Source organism: Melospiza melodia, chromosome Z (assembly GCF_035770615.1).
Source record: "Melospiza melodia melodia isolate bMelMel2 chromosome Z, bMelMel2.pri, whole genome shotgun sequence".
NCBI lineage: Eukaryota > Metazoa > Chordata > Aves > Passeriformes > Passerellidae > Melospiza > Melospiza melodia.
In genome coordinates, this window is record NC_086226.1 from 67,245,214 (window position 1) to 67,261,343 (window position 16,130).

The 16,130-nt window shown below is 37.9% G+C and overlaps 1 protein-coding gene across 2 annotated transcripts in view; it reads right to left on the reverse strand.

Annotated features, from left to right (window-relative positions):
- Window positions 1-16,130, reverse strand: part of TEK (TEK receptor tyrosine kinase) — a 38,569-nt gene that overhangs the window by 4,868 nt on the left and 17,571 nt on the right. Inside the window, exons 3-18 of one of the 2 annotated variants that reach the window (XM_063179705.1) lie at window positions 15,935-16,045; window positions 13,134-13,286; window positions 12,109-12,240; window positions 10,814-10,954; window positions 10,482-10,610; window positions 9,371-9,525; window positions 8,971-9,112; window positions 8,436-8,597; window positions 7,498-7,632; window positions 6,434-6,727; window positions 4,883-5,182; window positions 4,227-4,384; window positions 2,798-3,008; window positions 1,747-1,857; window positions 1,220-1,410; window positions 605-718 (exon numbers count right to left, since the gene is read on the reverse strand). In XM_063179705.1, the coding sequence (XP_063035775.1) occupies window positions 605-718; window positions 1,220-1,410; window positions 1,747-1,857; window positions 2,798-3,008; window positions 4,227-4,384; window positions 4,883-5,182; window positions 6,434-6,727; window positions 7,498-7,632; window positions 8,436-8,597; window positions 8,971-9,112; window positions 9,371-9,525; window positions 10,482-10,610; window positions 10,814-10,954; window positions 12,109-12,240; window positions 13,134-13,286; window positions 15,935-16,045 (2,639 nt within the window). The remainder of the gene's footprint in view (window positions 1-604; window positions 719-1,219; window positions 1,411-1,746; window positions 1,858-2,797; window positions 3,009-4,226; window positions 4,385-4,882; window positions 5,183-6,433; window positions 6,728-7,497; window positions 7,633-8,435; window positions 8,598-8,970; window positions 9,113-9,370; window positions 9,526-10,481; window positions 10,611-10,813; window positions 10,955-12,108; window positions 12,241-13,133; window positions 13,287-15,934; window positions 16,046-16,130) is intronic. The other variant, XM_063179706.1, reaches the window with a different exon arrangement.

A 16,130-nucleotide genomic window follows, 5' to 3' on the forward strand; every position in this document is an offset into this window, starting at 1 on the left:
GGTTGGAACTAGATGGTGTTGAAGGTACCTTTCCTAACAAATCATTCCATGATCCCATGATTATATGATTTGCTTCCCAAAGGAACAGTTCACATGAAATTTATTAAAAGAATTATCCAATCAGCATCAAGGTGAAATGTAAATAATTCCTCAGACGATGCCTCTGACCATTGTGTTGCCTTGACAACACAGTGCTATTTCTGGTCTTTAGCTACATCATGCTTATTACATATCTTCTTTTAGATCTTCCAAGCACTAGTTCTGGACACATCCTGTTGTACGTCTGGTTACCTTCTTGCTAATTTTGGCCTTGTTCAATAGAATTAGACCAGCTTGACTCATCTATTTTACTGTCATTCATATTCATATAAATAATTTTAAATTACATTTTATATTATAGACATGGTATAGGATTTATTTACAAGTAGATGTATTTATGTGTATATTAATAAGTATTCATATTTTACATGGCAATTAATAAAATTTTAAAAATTGGTTCTGTAATACCCATAAATTTGCATTTTTCTTCATATGGAAACACATATTAAGAAATAAGAAAGCAAAATTAAGAAAACAGATTGTATCAATTTATGTTGATCCTTACCATGGTCTTCTTAACGTAAACTTCCTGACCTCTTGATAAGCCAAAGTCAGCTATTTTTGCAACATAATTTTCTCCAACCAAGATGTTTCTTGCTGCCAAATCTCGATGAATAAACTAAAATAATGATGATGATAATGATAACACTAATAGTAATTGTAATAATAATAATAATAATAATAATAATAATAATAATAATAATAATAATAATAATAATAATAATAATAATAATAATAATAATAATAATGTAATAATGTAATAATGTAATAAAATAAGGGAATCAGTATAATTGAGTTTTACATGTATTAATTTACTGCTATATTGAAAATTTCAGCCCTTTGGAATAAGAACATAAAGAAATTGGCTTAGTATGTCACTACCAAGAACATTTAAACTTTATCTGAAAATGAAAGCTGTTAACTACCATGTTGTTTTAAGTTTTAATGCCTCTCCCATGATTCCCCATGATGTATTTGATAAGTTTAAATAGAGACAACAAAATAAATCTCATTCAGTGTGTGCTATAGAAGCTAAAATTAAAAATTAATGTAATTAAAGGGCATATTCCCTGGAAAACTATTTTCCATGCTTTCAGTGGGTAGAGAGTTGAAGACTGACCTGTTTCTGGCTCAAGTAGTCCATCCCTCTGGCAACATCTGCTGCAAAATGCAGAAGTTGCTGAGAGGAAAGTGTAGATGCAGTACTGTTGGCAATAGCAAATGCTGGGTCTGTCTCTAGTACTCTGCTTTTCCGAAGGAAGTCCAGTAAATTTCCATGGGGAGCATATTCAATAGCAAGGTAAAGATATCCTAACAAAACATCAGATAATGAGCATATCACCAAGTAAGAGATGGTCAGTAATAGTCTTGGGCAATTTACACTACCTTGAGTGAAAAAAGAAAATAAACACTGTAGTGAAATGTGAAACAGGCTAATTTCTAGGAGTAAAGGAGAATTTTGAGCTAGTGTTGAACATAATTTCTGGAGTATTAAAGTGGGCTTGTGGATCTAAACATAAGTTTATCTGACTTTTTAAAAAAAGTTGCACAGAGGCCTGCTAGTGTTTCTCTGGACTGTGTGGGCTATATTGTGAGAGGCTTTTTTCAAACTAATTTTTAAAGTACATGCATTCAATAGCATCTTACCCCTATGCTCACATGCTCCCAAAAGATTGATGATGTTGGGATGATGACCAAGTTTACAAAGAACTTCAAGTTCTCCAGCAAAATCTCTGTGATCATCTTTTGAGGCATACTCTGAAAATCAAAAAAGCACACATTTACATTTTAGTTGTAACTGAGTTTATAACAATGCATTTTTTTTAATTATGAGGACTCCACATTGCTTGGGTTATTACTTTTTCAACTCCGTAGAAAGAGAAAAACTGTAAGGTACATTAGTGTTTACAGAAAAAAAATAGGATTTTTCAATTAGAAGAAAAAATTGTGAGGAACAAGTGTCTGTAGAAGCTACTGCAGAGAAAGGAAGTATCTTAACACACCCTACCACTATTATTCTTACTTGAGAGTGTAAAATGTTGTAGCAGATAATATTAAAAGGAGCTGCTTAAAAATACTTCCATATGTGTGCCGTTGATTATTTCTGCCAGTATGCAGACATTGACTATTTTTAAATTAATCATCACACTTAAAAGTGTTTTTCAATTTGCCTAGATAATGACACAGAGAATTACAATAAAACATGTACATTCTTGCAGTATTGTACACATTGTAGCTCTGTCTGGAATGTAGATGTCATGCCCAGTGAAGAAAAAGAAACTTAATGATGCCCATGGTATGTGCATATATAGATGCTTAGATGCAGTTGTCTCTGAACAGCTATAGTGAACAAGGTGAACTAATGCTGTGCCCCAAGACATGCTCTCTGCTCCTGTCTATCCAATGCACCTTGCCTTGCAGATGAACTCACGTGAAGCTCATACTGGTCCATGAATTGAAAAATACATGATGGTTAATCATATCAACCACTGAGGAGAAACGGAAACCAACTTTACCCGTCAGAAATACAGCTGTTGACAAATCTTGGCCTAGCGACACCTGATACAATTTAATTAGCAACTTTGAATATTTATTTTAGCTTTAAAAGAGGGCTGCTAAGCATTTTGTATGACAGAGAAACATTTGAAATACACAATCAAGAAATCTCTTTAGTCACAGAATCCCTGGTTTTTACTACCTTTCATCCTTTTTATTGCAGCATCCATGCGTAAGCCATCTTTCTTAATGCGTGCTTTCAGGACTTGCCCAAAATTACCTTCCCCAATCACATCTTGAAATTTTATGTCATTCCATTCAAGAACTGGATAAATAGTAGGATCTGGACTGTTTTTGGCTTTCCTACTCAGAGTGAGAGTACCTGAGTTAAACTGCAGAGCTGGCTCTTCCCTCTGCAACGGAATTAAGAAAATGACATTAACTGTGATTTCTACTTCACTGAGCAATGCCCTGATTGCATTTCCAAAATGCCTGTGCTCACTCATCTCCACAGACACACACGCCTCAATCCATCTCAATCCATCTCTTACACATACAGCAGACTGAGTACATTAGACAGTTACATCTACTTTACCTGCAACAAGCAGTTCTGCCCAGATCCACAAAATTAATCAGGCTTCTAAACTGATCCTTTTAGATCTGGGCCTCCTGAACAGTTTATAATAATTTTGAAGATGAAGTACATGGGCAAAAATAATGCGATAAAACCGATCTCAAAATAGTTATAAGTTTCAGGTTTAAGCTTAATCTCATATTAAGTTTTAATTAAATCTTGTGCTGGTCAGGCTGAGCAGGAAAGGTGATGCAAGAAGAAGCAAGAAAATAAAAAGAGAGAGGAAATTATCTTCCTCTATGCTTAAGGAGACATCTCCTCTTCAGTTACACATTCTCATGAAATACTGCTGTGGGAAAAGCTTTAGGACTAGGAGACAAAGCTATTCTGTGTGGCCTGCAGTCTGATCATAGAATTGGGTGAGGTTTCTGAAAAAATCTAATTAGATATGAAGAAGCTCTTTGGGTCAGCTTCATTCTGCTCCACAGGTTCCCCTCTGGAGGCAGAGAAAAGCAGCAGAAAGTAGAGTGATTTAGAGACTGCGGCAGGATACAAAGAAATATGTGTCTATAGAGAGATATCTCCTTGTGATGTTAAAATCTTCAGCAGTTTCCTCACAGCCAAAACTGTGATGTTGCCATTGATAGATCCCTGGTGTACTGTTCCTAAGTTGAAAATGGATGAGCATGTATCAGCAGCTGCTGATGCTCAAAAGCAGCATTAAATATTCGGTAGTTTTCAAAATCAGGCATGATTTCATAGAGGCAGAACAGGCTCCTCTATTCTTTCTGGCTTGGTACTTGTTATACACAAGTGTGACAAGGCAGAAGAGGGAGCACAGCAAATGGTCTGCAAACATTTTTTCAAGTCAAGTTTTCTACCTCCTAGCCTGCAACTGTGCCCTATTAGCTTTAGCTTTGAGGTCACTAGTAGAGAAGCTTTACAACAAAGAGAAAACAGTGTTTGGGAAAGCCAGGAAAAAGAAATTGGAAGAAAACACAGGAAAAGATGAGCTAAAGTAAATAACCAAACTGACACAGGAAAGCTGGAAACCCACCACTACATTTTGGAAAGCCTGAGCCATTCGACGCTGGAAGTTGGCTCGCTTTAGCTGCAGCATGATGAGAAAGGCCAGGAGAATTGTTACACAGGTCATCCCTGCAGATCCAAGGATAGCAATAAGCAGCATTTTGCCTCCTTTTGATTCATATGGAGCTGTTGAGGAAGGACAAAAAATTCATCATCATTTTCAGCTTATTCTGAATTTAGCAATGCATTAGCCATGTATAATTGAATACTCCTCTCTTGTAAACTGTTTAAAAAGCTAAGGATACATCCTGTTGTTTTCCAAAAATGTCAGAAACAGTGAATGCTCTGAATTCCAGGTGTACAAGCACCTAAATATTCTATTTAATTCAGTCAAAGCAGAGATGAGGCCACATTCAGTGATCTAATGATCTTGCTGTATGCAGCTCTTCATTTTTTGAGTCACTGGGCCCTTTTTAGTGGATATAGAGAAACGGTGCATATTGTCACTTTATCAATACCACGCAGTGAAATAAGAATTAAATTTTGGTGGTGCTGTGTTGTGTGTCAGAATTAATAGCAAAAGAAAACTCAGATTAAAACATTAGTATTATGATAATGTCTTAGCTAACTAGTTTATACAACCAGTCCTGGTTTGTGCAAATCCAGTGTGGTGGATTAACTAACCTTTTGTTTCTGGAAGGGTCCTCAGTTCAAATGATGTGTTCGGGTTGCTCAAGCCAATGTTGTTCTGAGCATTAATCTGAACCTGGTACACAGTGTCTGGCTCGAGGCCCTTGAGCTGATATTGAGTAATGCTGGTGTTCTTTATGATAATGTCAACGTGGTTGTACCCAGCCTTGCCATAAATTTTGTAGCTGATGATGATGGAGGAGATGGAATGACCCTCAGCAGCTGTCCAAGAGATGACTGAGGATGTGTCTGTGGTGTTAGAAAACCTGATGTTGTTCGGTGCAGGAGGTATTCCTGAGAACAAACAAAACACACAAGGCATTGGCGTGTACATCCACCTCTTTCTCCTTTTCACAGAGAACAAAACATTTTCCTCAGTGCTTTTGCTGTTCAAAGCACAATTTGTTGATGAGCTATGGTAACTGAATGCAATAATTTTATGATGTGCTGTCATCCTTGTAGCAGTATTCCATACTTCCAGCAGAGGTTGGAGCGGCATTCAACATACTCTCTTGGATGAAGATACACATCCTCTGAGCTGTATGCAAGCACACCATATTTCCTTTCAGATTAATGCAAAAAGGATTGATATCCTTCTCTACTGTATCATCATTCCCTTGTAATTCCCATGTCTTGTACTTTCACTGCTTCAGAGAGCAATTACCTGTCAGGCTGTTAGAAAGAAAGGAAATTGATACCAACACTTCCAAAAATCTAATCAGAAAACCACCAGCAGGGGTGAGTGCTACACTTGCAGATGCAACCATGAATATTAAGCTAAGTACCTTCTCCTGGAAAACAGTACCCTTATGTGGTTCGTAGTGCAGTTTGGTGTCAGAGCTCAGGGAAATGGAGAGTCCCATGACAGCCATTTATACTTCCACTGACACATGTAGGATTTCAGTGAGGGCCTCCTTACATGACCTTTAAGGAGGAAGAAGCCCACCTTTCCAGTGTGTGGTAAGGGCAGTGTCACCTCTCTGCCATTCAGATGGACAGCTGTTCAGATGGTACTTCATTCAGATAGGGCGTTTGTTGTGGTGTTGTGAAAGCACAGTGCTCACACTCAGGGAGTTCAAGGGCGGTCTTCAGTGTAGCACACTTAACTACTCTTTGCTCACAGGGGTTTTACCTTGCATTGTATCTTCTCTTCTTTAAGTGCTGACTATTTCTGTATGGTCATAGCCGAATTGAGTAACAAAAGAGCTTGGAGTAGTGAACTCTGATGGCTCATCATTCTGAGGAGGAAAAAATGCTACTTGTGTCAGAAGCATTAGTCGCACTGAAATGAACATGTGGATTCTCAAGCTTGTTTTTCTCCATTTAAAAGAAACCCACATTAGTAGTTCCTGACAATTTCCAGCAGAAGAATTCTTTTGGATGTTGAGCTTTCCAAATTATAGCAATAACAACCGTAAGTGATCATGAGGAACTAAGCGTTACCAAAATAAAGGATTACATTTAATGTAGTCATCAAGTGACAATTAGTCTGATCACTGGGGGAAACATGAAGAATTAAACAGAAGGATGTGAATCAGCACTTACTGTCACTGAAAGTCCATGCATATAGATAGTTGCTCCATTCTCCTTGGGACCTGGTGTTCACCCGTACCCTGCACATGTATTGCTGTCTAGGCTCAAGATCTTTAATGATCAAGGTGGACATATTTCCTGGCACTTGAGTAATAACACTGCTCTCGTCACCGTTGTCATTCACGCTCTTCCTTTCCACTTCAACACGAATATCATCCTCTGTCCTCAGTGTTAAGGGATGCCATGATAAATTCAGTGATGTCATACTTTTTGGAAAGAGAGTGATACCTTCTGGTGGAGGAAGACCTTGGAAAAGCCACAGTGAAACAGGGAACAACATTTCATGTCTGGTATCTAAGCTAAAGTAGGGGTACAGTTATTCCCAACCACTTGCCCCAGTTTGGGGTGACATAGGGTAATTCTCTCAGCCATCCTACATAATTTGGCTGAAGTTACATCTAAGAGGTGTTGATAGTCCCACAGTATCTTAGCAACAGATGATGTGCCAATAAAATGGCATCTTCAATGAGCTGGTGTTGCAGATGCACTTTTTAGATGTGAGAAGCCAACAGTTGTTGTCATGCTAGATAGGTCCTGGTGCAATCCTCATTTATTCTGTAGGTCTGTATTCAGTTTGTTTAGTTTGGGATCTGTCCTAAATTAACTAAAAACTGTCCAGCTTGTTAAACATCTTCAGTTTTAAAGTAAATTGATCTAACACTAGGAGGAAGGACTGCAAAAAAGTGATTCGTATATCCAGCTCTGTTGCATAGCCAGCCAAAATATATAATTTTTCCTTTCTTAGATGCCTCATCTCTAAATCAGGGAAAATAATAGCTCTGCTTTTTTCTGGTTTTCTTCACCTCTGTTTTTTGATTTGTTTTTTTCTTTTCCTTCCTTTTTTTTTTTTTTTTTTTTAATATCCCTTTGCCTGAGATTCTTTTGAAAGAGTCTACAAGTTTTCAAGTGCAACTTTCTTTGCTCAAGTGAAAGTGTTATGACAGAGATCAGGGAACAGACAGCAGAGAAAAAGAGCTGAAATACCCCATTTGTGAGAAACCACAGTGATCCCTTACCAAGTGCAGCTGTTGTGAAGCTGGCCTGCGGTCCAGGATGGCCTTCTCCACCTTCCCCTTGCCGACTTAGCTGAACACAGAACTGATACTCTGTTTTGGGTTCCAAATTGTCCAGTCTTTTAGTTGTGCCTTTTACTGACAATAAAAGTTAAAAGTAAGTAAAGCCATGGCCTGTGTTGAAATATGTTATGGAAGAAAATGTTTGGAAAATACAAGGTAAGATACACAGACTCCTTTTTTTGTTGTTGTTCTTGAATCAGTAAGATAAACTAATTAGAAGTATAATGTAACTGTTTTTAATTTGAGCTCTAACCCCATCCAAAGGTTGCTTCACCCGCCATTCTTTCAGGACAAAACAATACTGATTGCTTAGTCAATGTCCTTTCTGTACCCAGATTTTGGGTTATACTGATGTAGTGACAACTGTTCTTAAAGGTCCTGGAATGTTTCCTGTAGTATTTGAGGCTGTGCACAAAAATTTGAAAGCATAGCTGGAGGAGGTCATCCAACTCATAAGCAGGTTTCATTTTGCCTATACCATTACTGATAAATATTTTGGTAAGTTATTAGTCTCTCTAGGGATACAATGAACACAATGCAAGATGGTAGATGCCCCAGCATATCTCCATACTGCCCACTGCTTTTGAAAATCTTCCATTTACATGGACATTTAAAACAGCTGGGCCCAATACTGAGTGCACTTAATCCTAAGGAAGGAGGGGAAAACCTTTTGTTCCTGAAATGAATATACACTTTCAACAACCATTGGTGTAACACATCCACATGAACATTATGTGTAGTGATAAACAGTCACACATCCAGTCACAAAATTTCTATGCACTGTAGAGTCTTTTGAGGCTAATCAAGAACAGAAACACATGAAGTTTCAGTTGGTAGGTGGAGTTTGTCTTTAAGGGAATTAAAGAATATCGTCTTACCTTCCACAGACATCCAGGACTGATAACGTTTTGCTGGCTTGTACAGAAGTTTTGTTGACACAACAGGTCCATCTCCATTGTGTAACTCAGCATTGATATCAATTATGAGAAAATTATGTCCTCTGTCTGTCAGCCTCGGAGCATACTGTGGCACAGGAGGAACTGAACAAGAATGCATGTATTAAACTAATCTTTTAGCTCCCTATATCAGTAAGACTCTCGTTATTCCTAGATCTGTAGGAAAATGAAAGATGCTCTTCAAAACTCGCATAAAATAGATGGGGCTTTATGCACTAAAGCTGATAGTTAAGATATTTTAAAAAAACCTTGGGTGTTCTTCTAAATCTTGTCATCACACTAAGAATACTTTCAATATACATAATTAGTATATTACTTATAATGGATTTCTGTTCATATTCTAACTGTAAATATTTATTCAGGCATTTTCCAGCAGTGCAGAGAAAGCTCAGACATGCTAAAGTATAAAGCTGTGCTTAATATTAGAGAGACAAGGACACTTGAAGAAAGCTTTTACCTTTGACTGTAACTTGAAATGGTTTCTCTGCCATTCCTGCTACTGTCTGCACACTGCAAACCCAAGTTCCTGTATCACCAGGCAGGACTCGGTTAATTCTAAACATGGCTTCAGAACGATTACTGGTGGAAATTTCATCAGGCTGAAACAACAAAAAGATGTACAGGACCTGAAAAATTTGGGCATTTTGGAGTATTCCAATGATGCTTTGAGTTTAGTGATATCTATAAAAAGCATCTAAAATGGTCAACTTCATATTTTCATATGTGCCGAGAAGTTCATGGTGTACTCCAGAATACCAAAATTTCATATTATGCTTGAAAATCATAGTAGGCATTAACTACAGAGAAAGTCAATATAAATATTAGAAATAGCAGAAAGCAATTGATCAGGAGCCTACCCTCAGAACAGTTCCATCTTGCTTCAAGAGTTTGAATTCTTCAGATTTAGGAAGCGGCATCCCTGTTGCTATACAAAACGGTTTGAACTCGACGCCAGAATTGAGTTCCACGGGATCTAGTAAGTTCACTATCTGAGGCGAAAGATCTGCTGAACCTACAGAAGATATATAGTATAATGTCACCCTTCTAACAGACATTTTAAAAGACAGGTTTAGGTGTGCAGGCAGTGTAGGTGTCTGGTTCTGCCTTCCCTCATGTGGGCATATGCAAGAATCACGCTTCTCGAAGACAACGTTTTTGCATCGTTTTATATATAATGTGAGAAGGAACAAACCCTGTGTTCACTCGTCTTTCTTTTTCTGATCCCTCTCCTCTCTTTGTTGTTCACATTTTAAGCACAAACAGTCTAGCCATGGCAAAATCATGCACATATTTTGTTCTGGGTGTACAGTACCTCCTTGCTCTCTATTTTGACTGTTTGTAAGACCAGACAGATTGTAACAGTGTAATTTGGCTGGTTGGATCAGAGCCTTATTTCTCTATTTGGTTTTGTTCTTGAAAAGTTTCACAGATCAGCAGTGAATTTGTCACTTTATTTATCTAGCTAAAATAATAAATGCTGAGTGCATCTTATAGAATACCTTGTCTGAATCCAATGAGACAAGGTGTGTTCAGCTTTGTAAATTTAACTTTCTCCCACAGAGACAGAGAAGTTTTAAACTTTGGTGTTGTCTTAGTGTCTCAGTCATCACTTTCAGGTCATGAAGCTCGTGGTATAGGCATGTATGCAGCCAAACAAGAGGTAGGTTATGATAAAATACCATGAGTTTATACAAAAAGCTGGATGTGCAGCTTCTGTCAAGGATTAATGTTAAGATCAATCAAGTCCTATGCAGTAAAGCTTGAAAATCTAATGATGTCATCCTGATAAATGCAACATATAGGTCAGAGGCTTAAAAATACTGTATTACAATGAGGCTGTGCAGAAGTGTCTGTGCTCCTGGAAAGTAGTGGATGGAGCAAGAATACCAGCCTGGAATGGTAATGTTGTACCAGCATTAAGATCTGTTTTAGTTACACTGGGAACAACCATTTAATACCTTACTTTACCTTTTTTTTCACATTGTGGACCATGCCATCCGAAGGAGCAGATGCAGCCCTTAAATCTGTCGCATGTTCCTCGATTGTGGCAATTACATTTGAGTTTGCAATCCGACCCATAAAACCCAGGTTTGCATTCTACAAATACATATGTTGCAGTTAGTGCAAAAGTGCTAGAAAATGGAAAATGTCTTCCAGTATTTTTCAGTCTCATTACAGAAAAAAACTTTAAACATGACTGTAAAATATATCATCTATTACCCTTCTCTGTTGGTTTCCTTCTGTATTTCCTGTGTGCAGAACATTAAGGATCCTCCCATTCTTTTTTTTTTTCACTATACCTTTATCACATTCCAGTCCCATCCATCCTGTGGCACAAGAACAACCATATGGATCTGGTAGACAGAACATAAAGTTTCTGCAGCCATAATTTTCTTTACAGGTCTCTTCACATGTTTTGCCAAAAGTGTTGGCTCCGCAAGCTGTTGAAGGGAGAGAAGGAAATAATAACCCAATGGCATTGTCCATGAAAGAGCTAGTGCTTCTTATGATACTGCACTAGACAAGAGAAAACATGAATTCAAATTAAAAATAGCACTTTGATCATTCAAATATATTAACAACCACAGCAACTTGAACAACAGCTGTTCTAATAGTCGAGTACAGGCAGCAGAAACAATTTTCTCACTGTGAGGATCTGTCAGCCAAGTACCCTTGTTTTAGATCTATGGGGACATAAATTCAGCAATAAAGTGTGTTTATGAGTCTCTCTAATGTAAAATGAACAAGCAATGCCATGAAACACATATCTTAGTGGTGAATGCACACAAAACTGCTGATGTCAAGGTTTTGCTTCGATGATAAGAGCAGCGCTATGCTGGAGTGCTTTAGTGCCAACTATTCCAACAGCTTAGCTCTAGTATTTTCAGCACTGCAATTCAGTCAAATAAAAGCATACATATTTAGCAATGAACCCAAATGATGCTTGGAGAAGTCAAAACACTGTGATGCCAACTCTAACTTTTCCAGAATCCAAACTACTTGCCACACACACAGATTTGCACAAAAATATATACACTGTGTTGATGTCCCTACAGAGACAAAGCATCCTGTGAGCACATTAGCAGCTTCTTCAGAAGCAGCCAAGGAATCTCTAGCATATTTCCTAGTGCTCATGTATCCTTAAGGTGTCCTCTACCAATATGCATTTAAGTTAGTCAGCAGCACTGAGCACATGCATTTCAAGGGAGTCATAGCACAGCCCAGATTGGAAGTGACCTCCAAAGATCATCTGGTCCAGCCTTTTGTGAGAAAAGGAGCCTAGGAGATATTAGGTAGCATACTGTCCAAGTGCATATTGATCAAGAAGTGTTGGAAACATTCATCATCCCTAGCAAAATAGTCTCTACTAGGTGAAGAGAGAAAGAGAGAAATTAAATCACAGCTGCAAGAACAACCAGAACAGAATTCAGGATTCATCTCACCCAACTCTGTCCTATCTCTAGCACCAGCTGTAAATGCTGCAGCTTTCAAGAATAAAACCAGGTACTCCGTATGATGCTTCCCTCAATAATATGCCAATTTCTTTTACTGACATCAAATTAATAAGCAATCCCTGAAAATATTATCAACTTACCTTTCTCACATGTTTTTCCCATAAAACCTGGAGGACAGATGCATTCCCCAGTATCTTCATGACAAATGCCATTGTTTGTGCAGGAAGGGCAGTGGAAGCTACAGGAAGGGCCCCATTTCTCAGCTTCACATCCTTTTATGGAAAAATATAATCACATATTCGTTGTCTTGTTATTCAGTAACCCTTCAAATTGTAATATTCTTTTCAGAGCAAACAGTAAAATACATAAAAGTGCAAGCTATATGGAACCCTACATGCCAGCCAACTGGACCATTGTTGTTAGTAAGGTAACAGTAGCTTCAAAATCCAAATTTGGGGCATTACATTTATTTATTCACAACTCCTGGAACTATTGTGTGGATATTCATGAATAAATGTGTATTACCATCACAAATATTTTCTATGCAATGTAAGATATTTGAACAGCTATCTATTTTTTCACATCAAATTTATATTTCTGTCCAAGTTAACAGAATATAATTTTCTTTATATCTGATGGACACAGCAGCTGAGTAGCAAAGTATGTAAAATGTTTGTTGGAAAATATCCCAACTCATTCTTTCATCCAGTAGGAAGTGAACCTTAATAGCTATTTAAAACTAAGGTAGTTTGTTAAGTTATAATAATGTATACTAAAGATGATGAACCCTAGGATAAGTGAGGTATGGATATAACCCACCATGGAGAACATGGAGACTCAGTGAAGAATTACCTCTTTTATTAATTTGTAGTGTTTGAAAAGCTGAGATGCTGAAAAAAGAGCTAACTGTCCTGGCAGTAGCTAAGATGAGCTCAACTTAAATCTGATGGGGTGTGTGTTTTTTCTCTCAGCTGTTGGCATCAATATCAGCTTGTACCAAAGGCCCTTGGTACGAAACTTTCTTCTGACATAATCTGATAACAGCAAATGTCAAGAAATATTTTGGCCCTTATTTGGGCAATATGCATGAAACAAAATGAAACAATATGTTTCATTTCAGATTAATTTTGACTATTAATCATCACCACATATTAATAGAACTTACGTCTTACAATAAGCCTCGTGTAAGCAGAAGTAAAAAGGTTTCCTCCTATATATCTGGCAGAGTAAACCCCTGCATCTTGTGGTTGAACTTGAGGATAGGAGACTTCCAGCTCTCCTGGCACTTCATGCCTGGGCACAGAGTGGATGAAGGAGCCTGAGGAAGGAGCGTACAGATACCACAGACAGATGTCATTTACCCTCTAAATAAATACATAAACTTACATTGGTAACCGAAGGACAGCTGGGGGAAGCAGCAGAATCTTTTTTAAAATTCATTATGAATTTTCTGACAACTCTAGCTACACTGGTTTTCCTAATTGGAGAAGTGCAAGTAAAAAGGAAGAGACATCTTGACAGGATTTAGTAGATAAACAGGACAAACAACTTCACACTCGGCTTTGAGCTTAGTGGTTAAGAGTGTTCATTTTGTTTCTTGGTCTTTTCTGAAATAAGGGATAACAATCCACACGGATTCTAGGGTGGCTGGAATTGAAGAGCAAATGCCAGCCAGGTCTAATTCAGTCTGACTAGCACAAAGATTTACTTGGGAGACAAAAGCAGGAAGAACTCAGCATGTTTTTATATTTTCCTCCCAGATTTAACACATTTCTGTTTCTTCCAGGTTTTTTCACCAAAGACCATTTTTATTTTATTCTAACACACCCTTTATTTAGATTAAAGCAATTCCCCATTTTCACTGTCAAAAGTCCCTCTCTAGGTTTCCTTCAGCTCCCATTAGCACTGAAAGGCTGCTGTAGAGGTCTCCCTCTGGACTTCTCCTGGCTGCAAATCCCAGCTTGCTCCTATTAACAATCCAGTCTGATCTTAACAACCCAGATAGTCTGATCCTGTTCAGATTCACAAGCTCAAATGGCTGAATGACCATTACCAATTGTCATGAATCAAATTGTCCTCATCTTCTACATTCCCTTACAGTCACACTGAAAATGCAACAACTTTTTTCTCTTTTTTTCCTTTTTTCACTTTTCTTAAATTATTTAGAAGGTAAACAGCATCAGGCAGGACCTCTGCTGTCTGTGACTATACACACTGTCAATTTGACTGTTGTCAAATTTCAGGCAGCCTAGAAACATAAAACTTTGCTGAGGATCATAACCAAAGCAGCTGAAAGACTGTAGGTCACTTTAGTCCATGACAGTCCATTCTCCATGAAAACAGGGCTAAATCAAAAGAACAAATAATTAAAGGAATTTATTTTGAAACTGTGGGGCATTTTCTAGTGTCTTTTGAGTTAAAAGCTGCATAACAAACTTGACAACAAAGCATTAAGAAAGGCTTATGCTTACAGTCTGCTAAGCAAGGCTCGATTCTTATGACTTGTTTTCCAAGGTGTTTTGCCAATGTCTTAAAGCAACCCTGTTTAGCAGAACCATTTCTTTGTCTAGACAGCCATTGTGAGATTCTGTAAGGGGGCTGAAGTACTTGAAACAACTGAAGTGAAAGACTGCAACAGCTAAATATAGTAGAAACCTTTTCTCTTCTTTTCCAGTTTCTGTATCAGGACTTCTCAGAAATGCTGTTTCAACATCAACCTCAGCTGAAAAACTTGACCTACTGTCTGGAGGCATTCTGAGATTTTTTGCTGAATTTCCAGATGGAATCGCAGCTAAGTGAGTACCATGACGTTAGCAGTCCTGCTCCAATATCTCATCTGGTTCTTTTCTGAGAAACTGGTGACAGGAGATCACAAAATTTTCCTAGGGACCCTGTAATGACAAGTGATGGCAAACTTGTCTGCTGTGCCCTGACACAGTTGAGTCTCTGAAGTTCAAAGAAACAGGTATTTGTGAAAGTCTACTTTACCTATTGCCCCTTTAAAAGACACCTTTTATCTATTTAACTCTTCCAGCCTGTTGAAATGCTCCAGGTAATCAGTAACTGGGGTTGAGGCTGACTCACTACATGAGTTCTTTGGCAGTGTGTTGTCCCGTCCTTACCTCATCCTGCTCTCTGTTTTACTCCCTGTTTCCTCATGGCTCACTGTAAGCTAGACTGTCAAAGATGGAGCAGAACATTACATGTGCTTTCCACAATCATAATTTGTTGTGGTTTAACAATTTGATTATGAAGGCACTATGAGTTATAGTGACCTCTATTTTTGTATTTTTCTACAGAAGGTAGAGCACAACCTGCAGAAATTTCTGAGCATCAAGCAGGAGCAACACACAGCTGAACAGAGATTACCTGTGGTTTAGGTGCCATGCTAGATAGAAGAGTTGGTGTTACAAAATTACAAAATTTACAACCGGACTAACTCTTGTAGTTAAATGAAACAAGTACTAGATTTTGTTTACAATTTTTTCTTTCTAATAGCAGAGTACTGGTGATTAATTTCTTAGCTTGAAGGGCATCATAGAAGGTAAATGGCCTCAAAAAACCTTCTGAAGAACTCAAAGTATCACTTGAAGAACTGTAGAAATGCAACGAAATATTCTGTAACTGGGCTTTCACAGTGGCCCAGAAAGAAAAACAAACAACCTAAAAACAACCAGGCAAATATATGAAGGGATGTAGAAGGAAATCAAAAATTAAAACAAAAAACAAAGCAGAGATAGAAAGAGAGGATGGGGCATTTTGGTGGAAGAGAAAAAGACAAAACATATTGGATCAGATCAACATATTGGATATGGAAATTCACCCCTTTAGGAGACATTAAATGTATGAGGAATGATGCCTGCTGCATCTGCACAGCATGGGAATCAGCAGCCATAACTTTCAAAGGCTTACTTGGCCCTCAACTAAAACAATTATAGCAGAAAGAGAAAAGACGAGATTCCATACCATTCTTGTAGATCACTGCATCTTCCTCTTTTGATGCCATTCTGATGAAGGAGATGTTCACATGCTCTCCCTTATTTGCTGTAACAGTTAATGCCACTGGGTGGAATGAAGCTGAAAACAGAAGTATGTGATAAATAGCAGTTACTGTCTCTATTTGGTCTCTAGCCTGATAGCTGAGAACGGTTTGCAGCATGAG